Raw genomic sequence first — 18,602 nt, 5'->3', positions numbered from 1 at the left:
TGAGAAAAGTCGTGGGAAACATCGTAATATCGTATCGGACCTCCTTTTGCCTGGCGTGGACTCAACAAGTTGTTGGAAGCCCCCTGCAGAAATATTAAGCCATGCTGCTTCTATAGCTGTCCATAATCACAGAAGTGTTGCCGATGCAGAATTTTCTACGCTAACATGATCACTCAATTACGTCCCATGAATGCTCAATGGAATTCATGTCGGGCGATGTGGGTGACCAAATCATTCACTCAAACTGTCCAGAATGTTCTTCAAACCAGTCGTGAACTTAGTGGCATGGTGATATGTTTGAGAATATGAATTCCATGAATGGCTGCAGATGGTCTCCATATGGCCGAACAAAATCATTTCTAGTCAATGATTTATTCAACTAGGCCAGTGGACCCTGTCCATTCCGTGTAAACAAACCCCACACCAGTATGGAGCCACTACACCAGAGCCTTATTGCCAGTGTGTGTCCTCAATTTCGTAGGATCTGTGCCACAACCAAATGCAACTATGTGTTCGTACCATTTGAAATTGGAACTCATCCGACCAGGCCACTGTATTCGTCATCTAGGGTCCATTCGATATGGTCACGTGCCCAGGCGAGGCACTGTAGGCAGTGTCGTGCTGTTAGTTTCAGTCGTCCACTGTCATAGCCCATTAACACCAAATTTCATTACACTGTCCTAACAGATACATAAGATGTACATCCCACATTGATTTCTGCAGTTATTTCAAGCAGTGTTGCTGCTTTGTTAGCACTGACAACTCTACACAAACCCCACTGCTGTCAATCGTTAAGTGAAGGCTGTCAGTCACTATGTTATCTGTGTTGAGAGGTATGCCTGAATTTTTGTATTCTCTGCACACTCTTGCTATTGTGGCTCTCGGAATATTGAATGCCGTAACAATTCCTGAATTGGAATGCCCCATACGTCTAGCTCCAACTATCATTCCACATTCAAAGTCTGTTAATTTCTGTCATGTGGCCATAAAAATCACATCTGAAATCTTTTCACATGAACCAGCTGAGCACAGATGACAGCTCCGCCATTGCACTGACATTTTAGACCTTATGTATGTGAAACTAGTGCCATCTGTCTATGTACATATCGCATTTGTCACCTCAGTGTAAAGTTCAAAATTTGCATCCACAACTAACCTTAGATATTTCTGTCTGGGTATATCTGTCTGTCAAACTGGGTAATGTCCAGTCTGTTGCAAAACCTAATGAATATGATTAGAACAACTGTTCAGATTTCGTCAGAGTAGTGGAACTGTAAACAGTGGTATAGCATGAAGATTATCAGTCATAATGGAAAAACCTGGAAATAAAGAAGCCATTACATTAAAAAGGAGAGTATTGAAGTGGCCTTCATTAACACAAAAGCCACATATAACATTGTCAGCCACAATATAGTGCTGTTTGAACTGTACATCCTGATGAGAGAGTGCTATGTGACATCCCTAGTTGACACCTTCCATCATAGCAGAAAATTCCATGTTCATTTTTGTTGGTAAGAACCAGAAGAATGGATTACAGTAAGGAAGCTCCTCGGAAACAGGGCAATACGATATGTGCACAAGCGACCATCTAATATCAAATTCCACTAAGCAATTCACTTCAAGGCCTGAGCATTGCAGTCAAAACAGAAAATGACATAGTGTGTAGATTTACTCTCCCTCCACTGTGAAGAAAACCATATGAAACTGAACTCTAGTAAGACACAGGTCTGACCTTTCTGCTTCAACATCAGAGAAGTGTTGAAAGAAGTTGATCACATGACAGGGAACTGTACATAGTGGAAATATCTGAGCATGACTTTGTATTGTACACTAATGTCCAATCAAAGCTATAGTTCATGCTAAGATCATCATGCGGACCCTGGCAATGGGGTGCCAGCTCACTGGACTGTGAGTTGTCCTCTTTGTAATTCCCAAGAAGACAGCAAGCGACATATGCCTGTCGATGCTGGCAGTTCAGTTAATTTCATTTTCACTTCTTTGCACCTTTCCTTCAGAATTAAATTTATCTTAAAAGCACAGTGATTCTTTCACATGCAAATTGAGGATATTGGCAGTTACACACTACAATAATTGTCATTATTATTATTATTATTATTATTATTATTGGTATTGTTGTTGTTGTTGTTTTATATCCTGCTTTGTGTGAATGAAAGCATATCATTGTTTATTATATACATACTTAGCACTGTATGTTAACTGTTCACAGGTTTTGGTAAATGTGGTCATCAGTTTAATTCGTTGTGTGGTTTCCATGACAGTAAATGCCTCCGTCTCTGTTGGTGATTACACAGATAAAGTTCTGTGGATAATTGTGAGATTCTTCCTGTTAGCAATGGAACTGAGTGTTGTTATTTTTGGCCTTGCATTTGGTGAGTAATGCTACTTTGTTGGTATATGTAGAATATAAGTATTTAGGAGTTATACTTAAGTTTCCTATCTTCACATTGTATATCTTGCTTTCGTGGCTTCTACGAGGGGCATTTGTAAGGTCTGTGCAAAGTCAAAGAGATTGCACCACTGGCACGTATCGAGGTCATGTTTATTTAGTGGCATCTTTGGAAAGAACACACACCAAGTTTCGGACATATTGGTCTCTTTTTTTCCTTGTGTTTGGTATTCGTGTGAATCAAGGAAGTCGAGTGGACAAAAACGAATTTCGTGTGGTGATTAAACATTACTTTATGAAAGGCAAAATGCCTCAGGAGACTAAAAAGAAGCTTGATAAAGAATACAGTGACTCTGCACCTTTGATTAGAACAGTTTATAAGTGGTTTCAAAATTTTCACAGTGGCCATATGGGCACAAGTGATGCTGAACGTTCTGGATGTCCTGTGGAGGTTAAGACTCCAGAAATCATTGATAAAATCCAAGATATGATGATGGATGACAGAAGAGTTAAGGTGCGTAAGAGTGCTAGTGCTGTGGGCATCTCGAATGAACGGGTACATAATACTTTGCATAAACATTTGGACATGATAAAGCTATCTGCAAGATGGGTTCTGCGATTGCTCACACTTGACCAAAAGCGGAATTGTGTGAAGTGTTTGCAATGATGGTCTGCAGCTGTTCAGGAAGAATCCGCAGGACTTGGGTACATTACTATACTCCTGAGACCAAACAACGATCTAAACAATGCATTACCAGGGGAGAATCTGCGCCAAAAAAGGCGAAGACCATTCCTTTGGCTGGAAAGGTTATGGCGACTGTCTTTTGGGATTCGCAAGGGCTAATCCTCATAGGCTATCTGGAAAAGAGTAAAACTATTACAGGTGCATATTATTCATCAATATTGGACTGTTTGAAAACCGAGCTGCAGGAAAAACACCAGCGATTGGACTGCCAAAAAGTCCTTTTCCGTCACGACAATGCACCAGCACACACCTCAGCAGTTGTGGTCGCAAAATTAATGGAAATAGGAGGGATGTGAAACAAATTGGAATCCTATTCTCCAGACCTGGCTCCCCCGGACTACTATTTGTTCCCCAATTTCAAGAAATGGCTGCCGGCACAAAGATTTTACTCAAACGAGGAGGTGATTGGAGCAACTAATAGCTGTTTTGCAGACTTGGACAATTCCTATTATTCGGAAGAGATCAGCAGATCAGAACAGCGTTGGATGAAGTGTATAAGTCTAAAAGGAGACTCTAGGGTAAACCTTTTTTATTTTTCAACAAACGCATAAGTAGTTTTTATTTTTGCATGGACTTTTCAAATGCCCCTCGTATAGGCGTTGTCACTATTTGTGATTGATTTATTTATTCTTTTCACTGTAAAGTCTGCTTGAATGTTATTGAACTTCACGTTTCATGTTTTCATATTATAGAGTAGCTGTGATTACAATAATATTGCTCATAAGGGAAATCTTGTAATTGTAAGCTATAAATTGGGACTAAATTCAGCTGAAAATATAAAAACAACAAATTCTGTTGAAGTGTTTTTTTCCAGAAACTGTGAAATGTCAAGTCAAAAGCCAAAATAAGTGTCCTCCACTTATATCATCCAAATTTGTTTAAACTTCTTGCTGAAATTCACATAAGGCTGGAGTGAACACTCTTAGCCTATGTTTAGATAACAAAGTGTGTTAGGGTCTTCAGAATTTACAACTGGAGTTCCATTATTTATTTAATATAATGGAGATGAAGAGGAGGAGGAGGAGGAGGATGATACTGATTTGCGACTGGAATCTATAAAAGAACTACAGCTGCAACCTGAGGTTCCAGCACCTCCTCACTTTTATGGACTTCTGGTTGTACATAAAGAAAAAATTCCCCTGTGTCCAGTTGTAAACACAGTCAGCTCACTGGCATATGACTCGCTAAATATCTGCCACTATTATTGAAACACTGTGTGAAAAATGTTGACGAATTTGTAAAATTGCTGAGGGAGGTCAGTCTCAAGAAAGATGAACTGCTGATAAGCTTTGATGTAAAGTCATTATTCACCAGAGTGCCCTCCAAAAAATCGTGTAGCATTGCTGGCAAAACATTTAGAGCCTCAGATGGTGATACTGGGGAATGTATCACAATCTGTCATTACTACTACTTACTTACTTACTTACTTACTTACTTACCTACCTACTTACTTTCAGTGTGGCAGACATTTTTTATGAGCAGGTGGATAGACTGGCATGGGGTCTCCTTTGACACCTGGCATTGCCAACGTATATATGGACTTATTTTAGGAATTAGCCAGAGACCATATGCCTCAAACTGAAACGCTTCTGCAGACATGTAAATGACAACTTTGTTGTCGCCAAATAGCTGGGGAGTTTTTGAAGAATTTCTGTGGTATATTGACACCATCCGTGTGAACATCAAATTCATGATGGAAACTGAGAAAGATGGCTTTCTCTCATTCCTGGACAATTGGGTATAGAGGAAGCAAGATGGCATATTAGGTCCTTCTGTAAATAGAAAGCTAATGCACACTTTCCTGTATTTGTAGGCATCTAGATGCCACCTCCCAGTCAAAAAGACTCACTGTTCTGAAGATTCTCATTCAGTTTGGTAGGTAGGCTTTCTAGTCCATTATGCCCCAGCATAAGGGATCAGAAAGTCTACCTGCTGAACTGAAACATTTGAGGGAAGTCTTCCAGAGAATGGCTTCAGTGGTTCATAAATTAAGCAAACAATGCATACAATAGAGGAATGACTTCAGTGGGTCATAAATTAAGCAGACAATGCATGCAATGTGCAGCTCCGAAACATCACAGAAAAAGGACAAGTGACTGGTATTTCTGTCATAAGAGGGACAACCAACTTCGAAGATCAATAGGATGTTAATAAATATTATTTTAAAACAATCTTCTGACCATCACATAAGATTAATGATCGAATTGGCTCGTTCAAGTATCCAGTGGGACTGCACAACTGCTGTTTATAGCATTCAATGTGAGTACGTTTTGCAGTACCTCAGGCAGAAAGAACATCACATTTAGTAGCACTGCTTGGAGCAAACAATGTACATTTACTTGGATCAGAAAGATAAATCATTGATCACTGAACATAGCTTAATAGAAAGCTTGCGTGTCTATTTTTAATAGACGAGAGTGGTGTGCAGAACCAGTGGATTTTGGGACAGTATAATAAAGGACAGAATTAGGATCAATGATGGCCTTGTTAACAGAGGCAGTTGCTGCCATCTGAGTTCTACTTGGAACCTGTTACTGGCCACAATATGCTGTGGTTGCCCTTGCCCAAGAGATGTCTGTACAGTGTGCGAGGTGCAGGGTGACTGATCACACCGGGACTTGAGCCTGGGCCCTCCTTCCAGTCTCACCCGCCATGGGGCAGTCCTCCATGATGCAGCATCTTCATAACTAAGACACTTATCACAACTCTCAAGTAATTTTGGTGAAATGATTTAGGTTTTCAACAGTGCCTACTGTCTGCACATTGTGTAATGCAGGCCTGGCCGTACAGCATTCCGTGAGTGCTCTGGCCACACTGCTGTGTAGTGCTCAGAGTGCAGTGGTGAGTAGGACTGAGGGGGGAGGAAGAAGAGGACAGTGAAGGTGCATCCAGATGCCACTAGAGCAAAGCATTCACTTTGTGAGATGCCAAGCAGTTTGCTGACATACTTCTTGCATCAAATTAGATTTTGACTCTGCATTAGGAGTTATATGGTATCTACACACTTCTCCAGAGAAGAAAACGTGGAGACATTTGTTCGATGGCAAATGGAAATTGCCTTACTTTTCGTATCATTTTAAGGCCCAGCAAAGGGCTTTGTTTGCCATCTCACAATTATGAGCTAGAAAAACATTTAGTGGAAGATAATTACAACATCAGCCACAAAGATGGTACAGTGCACTTGTTTTCTGATGAATGTTATGAATGAAGGCAGCCATTAGGGAATAAAACTGAATTCAGAGTAAGTAGAGTGGTAATGAAATCTTTTAATGTTGACATAAAAAATTATTTGAATTCATTGAGGGTCGTAATGCAAGGGAAGAATCGTTTGGTAATGGATGTGGCAGACAAGACTGATGCTATTAAACAAAAATTAATCCAGTGAAAAAATCGGCTTAGAATTCACGTCATGAAAAATTTCCTATGATTCAAGGCAGCCATTTGTGGACCAGACATGACTGAATACATTTCAATAATTGAAACGTTTCATCATGAGTTCTCAAAGGAATTGCAAGCTGTTGCACAACTGAAGATGGATTTCGATTTATTTGTCACACCATTTTAGCTTTCAGCTGCTAATGTACTTCTTTACTTCATATTTGAGGTGATAGCTGTGCAGTGAAGCACCCAGCTCAATGACCTGTTCGTCTAGTTCAGGAATTTAAGAGAGTTGTATAAAATGTTACCCCAAGAGCAATATCCTCGACTGCACAGATGAACCACTGAAGTTATTCCAATGGTTGGCGCAACATTGTGTGTGAATATTATTTCTGCTCTTATGAAATTTGTGTTCCAGTGGTAGTGGTAGTGAAATGACGGCTGTGTAGTGCTGGAATGGGAACAGGCAGAGGCCTTGATGGGTGAGGACAGTGACTAACGAAGCAGCATACACAGCCGTCATTTCACCGCCACACCCAGTCTTTTAATTATTTTTATTTTTATTTCTCTCCTTTCCGCTACTTACCCCCTTCGCACCTTCGCTCCTACCCTCTGTCTAAGCTGCAACACTTCACTGTCTGCCACTCCCCCACTATACTACCGCTCCCCCTCCCTGCCCCAGCCTCCTCCTCACCCCACCCAGTCGCCACTCCCATCATGCACTGGTGCTGCTGCTCGCAGTGTAGTTTCAGCTCTGAGACTTCAGATGTGTGTTCAAGTTGCGCTTGCATCAGTGTGTGTGTGCGTGCGTGTATGTATGTGTGTCTACTGCTGACAAAGGTCTTAAAGGCTGAAAGCTATGATTGTGTGAATCTTTTTATTGTGCCTATCATGGCCCAGCATCTCTGCTATATGGTGTGTAGCAACTTTCCTTCTCTCGTATTGTTACATTCCATCCTGGATTTTCCATTGTTTGATTTTTGACAAACTGAAGGATGTCATCTGTAAGTGGCAGTTTAAAGAAATCTGCTGGTTTATTGCTAATGGGATGAACGTGTAAAGATTCGAGCTTTGTAAACTGGTGATACTACTGTAATGTGATTCATAGTGCAAAGTCTTACCTCATTTAGTTACTTTTGCCAGTGTGGGTTCATGACCCATCACAATTGAATACCTGCCGGCAAAAATGTTGTAGCACTCAAAATACAAATTGTACAGGAGGCGCGAAAAACCATTACCTATGCAACTAGTTTACGAACAGCAGAAATAGCATTCACAATCACTTGAAATTAGTCCATTACTGATTAAATTAGTCCATTACTGATTAATGTGTACAAGTTGTGGCAGTACGTGACCTGAAAAGCAAGATTTACAGATTTTCTTTTGGCATCCATGCAAAAACATTGTAAGTCTAACAAGAGTAGCACACTTTTGTGGGTTACAACATTTATACCACTGATATTATTTAACCTCTAATACTGTTTATTGGTTTTATTCTGATTAGGTGTAAATACAACTTGCATTATACAATGTTGGAACTTCTGGGTGTTCGACTGAAGGTGGAAATATTGTTACAAAAGAAGGGTTTGCAGTGATGAACGTTCACATTTTCATTTCACACAAGAATATAATGAAACAGGATCGATGTTGCACATGCAGTTTAAACAAAACATTATTAATAGTTCCCACTGTATAACACAATTATTCACGGCACACAAGACGTATTGTTGCAAACATACATTTTGTGTGACCAACCGTGACACTGTCACTTTACTTTATCTTTAGGTTCTCATAAAACTGTTTGTATTTTTCAGGAATATATGTACACATGTCCAGCAGATTAGCTTTCTTTTCCGCAGAGACAGGCAATGGATCACCATAAAGTCTAGGTAGGTCATTCAAGCTAACACCACAGGGGAACTGTAATACTATTTTTACCCCTGGAGCGTTTTGCTAAGTCTGCTGAATACCAAGGCTACAAGTAGTTGTGGCTCTTGCGGTACTTAAGTACTGTTGGGAAGTCTAAAGATATCTTCATCCAAACATAATCCGTTATTTTGCATTTTGATCTTTGTGGACGTGCTTTTCAATGCTACTTAAACCAATAAAATTGTCCTACCCCATGTAACAAACCAGAAACTAGTTGTTTGGTCATGCAGTAGCTATTACCTGAACCCATTCAAATGGTTCATATACAGAGTAGTTCTTATTATTTCTCTCAATTAATGCAAAATCCCTGCCACAAGGCAAAAAGCTGTGTCCTGAAACTTTTGCTCCACAGAGGTGAAATACTTCATGTGCAGAAGATATTGATACAAAACAATGATTTTCCAGTTATTGTTCTGTCCTGTACATCGATCTGACCACACCACTAAAGTTTTTTCTTCACATGGGTTTAGTACTGAAAATGTAGATGTTACATACTTCATAATTAATTTCTGCTGATCCCTGCTTAGCAACAGTTTCAGGCCACATACACATGCACACCTTATTGTCACCAACGTTCTGCATTGCCTGATAATAGGTTGACAGCTGATGTTGATCGAAAACTGCAGAATGGGTAAGGGTAGGACAATACAGCACCTGTTGGAGGTCTGTGCATATCACAACATAGGTTTCGTTTGCTTTAGCTTTTGCTGTATCCTTCTCCAGCATTGAACATGCTGCTTTTGCATGTTACTGGTGCAGTTTGCTTTCTTTGTTGATTTTCTTTCTCTCTGATTCATTTTTACTGTTAACTAACTGCAGGAACAGTGTCACAATACCCACATGAATCTGAATGTGGTACTCCACAGCGAAAATTATATTGTCCCCTTAAAATATCTCTGTAAGCTCTTTGACTGCACTGTACTGTTGGATTATCTTCTTTAAAGAGTCAGAAAAGTTTAGAAATATTCAAATCGGATCTCAGGCAGAGCTTTTCATTCTTATGTCTTGAGTAGTGGCTTTCTTGTTTTTTGTAGCTTCTCAGTGTGGGTTCTTATCACGTCCTTCAAGCTGTCCTGCAGCTTATTTGGACGATTCACATGCTTACCCCTTCTGTCTTCTAATGGCACACCACATTTCATCTTCCGTTGAAGCATTTGTACACGTCTAGCTGTAATCCTATACACCATGCACGACATTTTTTGACATACCTGCAGTTTTTCTGCTCCTCTTAAAAAGTACTTGAATGTGCAGTGTCTGCGCGAAATGGTCTCAGTCTCCCTACATTTGATGTCTACTATTTCAACACTCGACGATGCCAAATGTCTGGTCTGTGCTTTATAGTCTGAAGTGTAGAATTCTTGAAACAGCTCTCTGTTGTCCTCCATTTTTTTGTGTTACGCTGGTATCTACATATGCAGGTAGCAATCTCTAAAGGGAGTTATAAAGGGGTTAACCACATTAACGCCAAAGATGGAATCTCCTATTTCACAGAAATATTGTGTTAGATTGGCATACAGCGTTTACGCACTCACTTGTTTGCTATTGTGGGCCAAATATGGTTGCCCCAAATTCCATTTGTGTTTCTTCACATTCCTCTTCCATTCACTATACTTAATTTTCCGTTTCTGGCCCCTATTTATATCTTCACACATGCTCTGACTTAATCACACAACGTTCCTGCTCCATGTTTACAACGTTTCTGCATCCGACCGCCTCATGACAAATAGGAAACAGACGAAAAATGGCGCTTAATGTACATGTTTGCCAACATAACTTCATACATGCCTTACTCTTGGCACATACAACGTTTATACGTGACAAAAAAATTTCTTAGAAAAGTGAGGGTTATAACATTTTTGCCGGCAGGTATTAAATTGTTTGAAATGTATTTGAAAGTTCTACTTCCACACTATCATAATTATACAGAGTTTTTGCATTCTGGTGAATCCAATCATCATCCTCCAATTTGTTGTCTCTAAACTTCGTCGCTAAATTCACATCTGCTCTTTAATTCATCATTAATGAAAGTCTCATTTGTTCTTTAATTGATCATTAGTGAATTTCTCATTCTTCGACTCTTTCACATTAGAAGGTCCTGGTGTCTGTTGAATAGCCACCATCTGAAACCATATGTCAGACAACTAAGCACAACAAAACAGACTATGGCTCTCCCCTCTCAACGTGAAAACAAACCTTGTACAACAAGTGCTTATACTTCCAGCTATTGATTAGAGCAATGTTATCCTGCAATGCCTTTCTCAGGAAAGCTCATGGCACCTGGGTCTGGTTATGAATGCCTGTGTTCATTGTACACCAAATCTCCAAAGAAAGTGATATTGGCATGCGTATTCAAATACAGAGATTTGTGAACAGGCAGAAAATGGTGCTGAGGTCGGCAGTGCCTCTATGAGACAACAAGTGTCTGGCACAGTTGTTGATTGTTTACTGCTACTACAATGGCAAGTTATCAAGATTTAAGTGAGTTTGAATGTGGTGTTAGTTGGCGTGTGAGCGATGTGTGACACCATCTCTGAGGTAGCGATGAAATGGGGATTTTCCCATACAACCATTTCACGAGTGACCCGTGAATATCTCCGATATCACTGCAGCTGGTAAAGATCTTGCAAGAATGGGACCAATGGTGACTGAAAAGAATTGTTCAGTGTGACAGAAGTGCAACCCTTCCACAAATTGCTGCAGATTTCAATACTGGGCCATCACCAAGTGTCAGCATGTGAATCACTCAATGAAACATCATCGATATGAGCTTTTGGAGCTGAAGGCCCACTTTTGTACACTTGATGACTACACGACACAAAGCTTTATGCCTTGCCTGGACCCAGCAACACCGACATTGGACTGTTGGTGACTGGAAACATGTTGTCTGGTTGGACAAGTCTCGATTCAAATTGTATAGAGTGGATGGACGTGTACGGGTATGGAGACAACCTCATGAATCGGTGAACCCTGCATGTCAGCAGTGGACTGTCCAAGATAGAGGAGGCTCTGAAATGGTGTGGAGCATGTGCAGTTTGAGTGATATGGGACCCCTGATACATCTAGATATGACTGACAGGTGACACGTACATAAGCATCCTGTCTGATCACCTACATCCATTCATGTCCATTGTGCATTCTGACAGACTTGGGCAATTCCAGCAGGACAATTCGACCCCCACACATCCAGAATTGCTACAGAGTGGCTCCAGAAACTCTCTCCTGAGTTTGGACACTTGGGCTGGCCACCAAACTGGTGGGACAATGACATTATTGAGCATATCTGGGATGCCTTGCAGTGAGCTGTTCAGAAGAGATCTCCACCCCCTCGTACTCTTACAGATTTATGGACATCCCTGCAGGGTCCATGGTGTCAATTCTCTCCACTTCTACTTCAGACATTAGTTGAATCCACCCCACATCATGTTGCGGCACTTGTGTGTGCTCCGGGTGCCTAACACGATATTGGGAAGGGGTAGCACTTTCTTTGGCTGTTCAGCGTATTTGTGATGTTTGACTGTTTTGATCACATTTCACCATCATATGCACAGCTATTGTGGTTGCCTGCTGACAGGTGCAGACATTTCCATACCCTCTGTCTTCTCGACTGTCTTGTCAATGAACATTGTCCCTCGTATGTCTCCTCAACCTCTGTTCTTGTCTGAACAACATGCAGAAACAACCACTCCCATCAGAGCAAAAGCCTTTCTGTCCCACTCTGTCATTCAGCCACTTTCTCATAGTCCTCAGAACAGGTATAGGACTCTGTAATAATTTCCTGCATTAGATTGGGGAAGTGAGTAACATCTCCAGCTTCAGAAGACAGTTAAGGTATATCTCTAAAGCAACAATAAGGATAACCATTGTTTCTCTACACCCTTTTCCTTATTTCCCAGTATTTTTAGCTTATGCAGTCTCCTTAAATTTCCTTTCCCCAGAACTTGCTGTATTAGTTAACATCTATCATTAGTTTTGTTGTTGTTGTTGTTGTTGTCTTATTATTACTGCTGCTACTACTACTAGTACTACTACTATTAGTGGCAGTAGCTGTGGCAATATTAACTCAGGGTGTATACGAACCGGGAGATCCAGGAAAAACCCGGGAATTTTTTTAGAATTCTAGGAATTTTTTGTTGTTCTTGTTTTCAGTTAAATTTTTGTAATTTTGACTGGTAAGAACTGATACTCTAACAAAGGATATTACTGTATCCCACTACTGCAGAATAATACTGCAGCATTAACACATGAACGAGAGGAAAAAATGAAAATAAAACTTAAATTGCAAAGGAAATGTGCAATATAAAATAACACAGTGCTCGTACAAGCTTCTGCCAACAGCAAAATATGTCAAATGCTTTTGGAAGACTATGCAATGCTTCATAACAACGAATTACCTCCAATGAGCGTGATGTCACAACTGTTTATGTTAGACTCATTTACTCAGTTACAAGCGGGCTCATGCACATGCGCAGTTGAGTCGTGTGTGAGTAGTACCTTCTCCTGCTTCTGGCTACAGAAATGTGGCTGTTGGCTGTGTAAGCAGCAGTAGCAGCAACCAGCCACATGGTACCCGGAACAATTTTACTGGCCCGCCCAAGCTGCCAGACTCGTGTATGCACAGTAGGCCCGTATCTAGTGAGGGGCTGGGGGCAAACCGGGGTATCTGATCTGGGCGGCAATTTCGGGGGAAGGGGGCAAATTCATATTATTGAGGGGAAAAAACCTTGTTTCACAAGGCACCTAGCATCCAGCGCACATCAGTCTATCAATTATTCATATGATTTTGAAATGCACCCCTGCTGGATTTTGAACACATTCAAAGTTTATTTCTGAATGAATTATAAGTTGATTTTTGAATACGTGCATAGTGTACATGATGTCTCTGCCAGGGGCATCCTCATCACATCTAGAATGACTAATAGGTAAGAAAGAATTTTTCTGTTTCCTCTCTGTTTAATGCTCTCACGTCAGATGGAAACAAGACGAATTTCTGTACTGGGAGCTATCAAGTGAATTAAAATACATTCACATAATTAGTGAAGGCTAAAATATGTTACTAGTTTCAGATTTTGTTTTATTTCCACCTTTCTGACAGTCAAGCATTAATTGCCTTGCAGCACAACAATGCTATTTTTGTCGGTTTGCTAAAGAAATTTGGCTTTCATTAAGCTTTCCTGCTGAGGCAGTCAATTTATTTGAAACGAAGTGTTTAATTCCACACTATTGGCTAGTTTCAACTGTTCGCCGCATTTCAGGTGCACGTTTTCCTCTTCTAGCACATATGGCATTACACCCTAACAAAGAGCCAAACATGAGATAATACACTACTAGTACTCCAAGAAAATTTACGTCCCGAAAACCACACTGAAAAGCTTCATATCAGGTCGAACCCTAAGTCATTGGGAATTTGGACATATGAATGTGCACTGTAAGGCGAACTATGCATTTTAGTATGGTTCATGAAATTCTGACGCTCTTGGAGTATCCTCTTACGTCTTTTTTTCTTTTATGACATACTGTAAGATCTTAATACATTCGAACATAAGAGCTTCCTATGTCACCGTAGGCGTGCAAGTGCAGTGACGCCTCTTATCTGGCGCTCCCTGGCTGAAATGAATCTATTTCTAACAGGTCACAGGAACTTTGTGAATTGTTGTTCAAAAAGCGTTATTTTGAAAGTAAATTTCCTTTTACACAAGATGAACTATGTGCGAGAATGTAAGATGAATTTCTTAAATCACGTAGCATTTGCTCTCTTTTAAAAATCAACTCTTTGATGACAAGCCATTTAGAAGAATTTCAAGCGCAGATCATCAGAGATTTATGTTGGTATCAAAAATTGTACTGGCGTTTTTGTGTGATGTATCTCAAAGTGTAACATGCGCTAAACAGATCAACATTATATGTGAAAGCTTAGCTTCTATTGTAGCTTATTAATCTTAAAGACAAATATTATATGCGAAATCTTTGCTTTTCTTGTAGCAACACTATGTATATTAATTTAAACTGTTAACTTTTCCTGTTGTTGGAATTCAAATTTATACTTTCGTAATATGAAAATATGCAGTGTACATGTTGCTGCATATCAAAGGTCTTTCCAAAACGTGTTTTGTTGCCCCTGAGTTTCATTTTCTAAAGTGCTGGGAATTTCTACGCTGCTGTATAAAACTATATCCATTCAAAAAATAAGTTTTCAGTTCAGAGGGAAAGTATACTGTCACTTAACATGGAAAAAGTGGTGTATTTTAACCCGGGAGAAAATGTATTTTTAACCGGGAGATCTGGGAATTTTTTTTTTTTCCTTGTCTACGTATACACCATGTAACTGTATTAGTTCATAGTCAGTTTTAATTCACTCACCATGCGATTTCAGACACTTAGATCATTTTAATGCTAGTTGCCATATTAAAATCATTATTTCTTAAGTAACTGTGATGTACAAAATGTACTGTGTGTTTGAAACTCTGGTCTAACGTTAAATAAATTAAATAAACATAGGTACAAAAACTGTTCCCTGAGACTTTGACAATATTATGAATGTGCTACTGAACATAGGAGATGCTGAGTCACAGACAGGCACAACAAAAAAGTCTGTTAAACAAGTAAGCTTTCAGCCAAAAGTCCTTCTTCTGAATTAGACAACTTACCGGTGTACACACACACACACACACACACACACACACACACATGACCACTGTCTCTTCCTGCTGAGACCAGACTGCGAGCAGCAGTGCATGATAGGAGAAACTGTGTGGGTGGTGGGGGATAAAGAGGAGGTTGAGGTAGGGAGGGGAAGGTAATAGCACCTCTCCGCCCAGGGGGCTCAAGGTTCTTTTGAGAGTTCATGTGTGGCACATGGAGGCCCTGAGCTGTTGCAGCCCATTCTTCTTTCCCTGGCTGCATTTCCTTCACCCTGCCTTCCCTTCCATTAATCACTCCTTTCCAGTTGCCCCCTCCTTCCCCTCTCTCTGTGTTCCAATTTATATCGATCTGGCTATCCACCTGGTTCCCTTTATTGCTTGCAATTTTGTTCTGTCTGCCTGTTCTTTCATCCTTTTTGGCATTACGGTCCCCGCTTGAGGTTTGACCTCCACTTTAAATTTTCTGTTTTTAGTGTGAGCCATTTGGGGGAACAACTCCCTCCCTAGCATCTGTGGTGTGGATTCCTCCCCCACCCCCTTCCCCCCTTCCCTGCTGTAGCCTCTCCCCCCTTCTACCCTGCTAGGTCACCAGAACATGCAGCCAGTCCTTGTGGTGCACAATACTGATACCTGAGCTGTTCCTTCCACATGTATGCCAAGGGGTGGTTGCTTGTGTTCTTGAAGCATTGGAACTCTCGGCAACGGCCACCATGCCAAGCGGCCCTTGCTGTGGCTAGGTGGCACCTTTGGGGAGAGCCCCTGATCATAGTGAGTGGCATCAGGGCAAATCCTTGGCACATGAAGCATATCAAGCTGCAAAAATCTGGCAGTTCTCAAACAGCCATCTCTTCGAATGGTGGAAGCTCTTGAGTGCTGCTTCCCTTCCTTAGCTTCCACATAGGTGGGGGGGGGGGGGGAGGGAATGTAATACTTTCCCCACTATCTCGCCAGTACTAGGACAGATGGGGACACATTCACTGCCATCAAGCCGTTGTCTTTTGTGGAGAATATCAAGGACGAGTTTGGCGAAGTGGAGTCTCTAAGATGCTGTCTGGCGTCTTGTTGATCAAAGCTGCTTCTGCCACCCAATCTGCAGCTCTTCATGCTTGTGATCATCTTGGCAATGTCCCAGTGTCTATTACTACTCACCAATCTCTGAATATGGTCCAGGGAGTGATTTTTCATAGGGACCTCATCCTGCAAACTGATGAGAAACTCCGGCCTAATCTGGAGCGTGTCGGTGTTCATTTTGTTCGACATTTGCAGAAGGGTCACAAAGACAACCACACGGATACTGGCACCTTCATTCTGTCTTTTGAAGGGGATGCCCTCACCGATAAGGTGCTTTTGGTGCTTGTGTTTTGGGCATATGTCTTCCTGCTGTACAGGATACCCTCTGTGTAGTGACTGTGGGCACCCATTCCATGAGGGAAACCCCTGTATATCACCACCCTTTACTTTGTGCAATAATTAAAGGATAATATAATAATGTGAGTAAGAATAAAAACAAAATTTTGAAACAGAATTACTGGTCAATACTTTTAGGAGGTGACACATTTCAGTACTGCCAACAGGCACATATGGAAATATGGCACTATCCTGACTTTCGGAACTAACAGTTGCTTTCTTGGGGGACAAAAGTTAATTTGCAGAAAATTAAGGATGGGTCACTCAGACCTGAAAGGTTTTTGTCTCTTGTCATCATCAGAATAGCTGGTCTCTCTCATCCTTGGGCCTGAGTGATCTATCTTACCTTTTAATCTCCCCAACCTGTCCCTACCTTCCTCCCTCCCGAGGAAGGAACTAACGGTTCTGAAAGCTAAAATAGGGGCATGTACTTTTATATGTGCCTATTGGCAGTACTCAGTTTTTGTCTTCTAAAGGTAAGTACTGTCTAGCAATTCTGCCTCATACTTTTTTTTACAATAACGTGGTATGCAGTTACAGATAATCATAATGCATACTACTTTTTATCATCATTAAGACACACTCTTACTGTTAACTGATTATGCTCAAACATTTTCAAGAATATAATTAGTTTCTTTTCTGTCTCCTATCAGGCAAAAACAATGTGCATATATGCCAAACTGTCTCATTCGAAAGATTTGTGTCTCTTCAATGCTTTTATGACATTTATTACCTGATGCACTGTGAAGATACAATTCAAAGAGAAACTGCTTGAATGATAATACAAAATTGTGTTACCATATCTATTTATTCAGAAACTAAGACCTAGCGACCTGAACCCTTTTGCAACATTTGCATTAGAGTGGTCCCCAATCAGTTTGTTTCATTGCACTGCAATCAGTGGCTTGTGAAGTGTACCATCCCCTTCCCAGAATTCAGTAATGTTATCATAAGAAAAACTCAGTGATCGTACTGATGCTATTGTGTATACCTGGATCAGAATAACAAATTGATTGAGGCGGAGGGGGATGTCCTCAGTTTGCCATTATGTGCAAGCACAATATGTTTCTAGTACCAGTATCAGCAGCTGTATGATTTCATATTGAGGACATTCCTTATTAGCAAGCAGTGCTGAGTTTGCTTAGCAGGATTGCGATAGTCTTAACACTTTCCTAAGCAGTTTCACAGTTAGCTTCACACATTCCATAAAAGAAACATATCATGCTGAGAAACAAAGGATATAAAAATTTTTTTTAATGTAGTTGCATGAGTAGGACAAAAAATGTGTTAATGTTAACAGTAATCATGTATGTTTATCTTGTAAACTGACTTGTTCCACATTATTTCAATAAAAGAAGTGTTCAAATTATCTCTGAAACCTGTAACTAACAAACACCAAACTGAGCTAACAGAACAATATTACAACTGCACACAGGGCAGTTGTGACCAAACTCATGCTGTGATTTGTTGTTGCTGGTAGCTGTCCTGTAAACAATTAACTGTCAGTCTTTGTTTTTCAGATCCAAGTATGGACTGTGTAGTCAACTATTGATGAGCTTAGCCCTTCTATTAAATTGTCGCATCTGTTGTTGAAAATTAACTGCAAATCGCTGCAACAGAGGTATATTTTTCATGTCATACAAGTCCCTTATGGCAAGGAAGAGGGAAAACAAAATTACGAGGGCAGTTCAATAAGTAATGCAACACATTTTTTTCTGAAACAGGGGTTGTTTTATTCAGCATTGAAATACACCAGGTTATTCCCCAATCTTTTAGCTACACAACACTATTTTTCAACGTAATCTCCATTCAATGCTACGGCCTTACGCCACCTTGAAATGAGGGCCTGTATGCCTGCACGGTACCATTCCACTGGTCGATGTCGGAGCCAACGTCGTACTGCATCAATAACCTCTTCATCATCCGCGTAGTGCCTCCCACGGATTGCGTCCTTCATTGGGCCAAACATATGGAAATCCGACGGTGCGAGATCGGGGCTGTAGGGTGCATGAGGAAGAACAGTCCACTGAAGTTTTGTGAGCTCCTCTCGGGTGCGAAGACTTGTGTGAGGTCTTGCGTTGTCATGAAGAAGAAGTTC

At 40.6% G+C, this 18,602-nt stretch overlaps 1 protein-coding gene across 2 annotated transcripts in view; it reads left to right on the top strand.

Moving 5' to 3' along the window:
- Positions 1 to 18,602, top strand: part of LOC124798358 (transmembrane protein adipocyte-associated 1 homolog) — a 118,605-nt gene that overhangs the window by 36,730 nt on the left and 63,273 nt on the right. For both annotated transcript variants that reach the window (XM_047261726.1, XM_047261725.1), the window contains exon 4: positions 2,228 to 2,390. In XM_047261726.1, coding sequence (XP_047117682.1) covers positions 2,228 to 2,390 — 163 coding nt within the window. The remainder of the gene's footprint in view (positions 1 to 2,227; positions 2,391 to 18,602) is intronic.

Source organism: Schistocerca piceifrons, chromosome 5 (genome assembly GCF_021461385.2).
Source record: "Schistocerca piceifrons isolate TAMUIC-IGC-003096 chromosome 5, iqSchPice1.1, whole genome shotgun sequence".
Classification (NCBI taxonomy): Eukaryota; Metazoa; Arthropoda; class Insecta; order Orthoptera; family Acrididae; genus Schistocerca; species Schistocerca piceifrons.
Note: the sequence above shows the minus strand (reverse complement) of the source record. Positions and strands in the feature narration are given on the sequence as shown.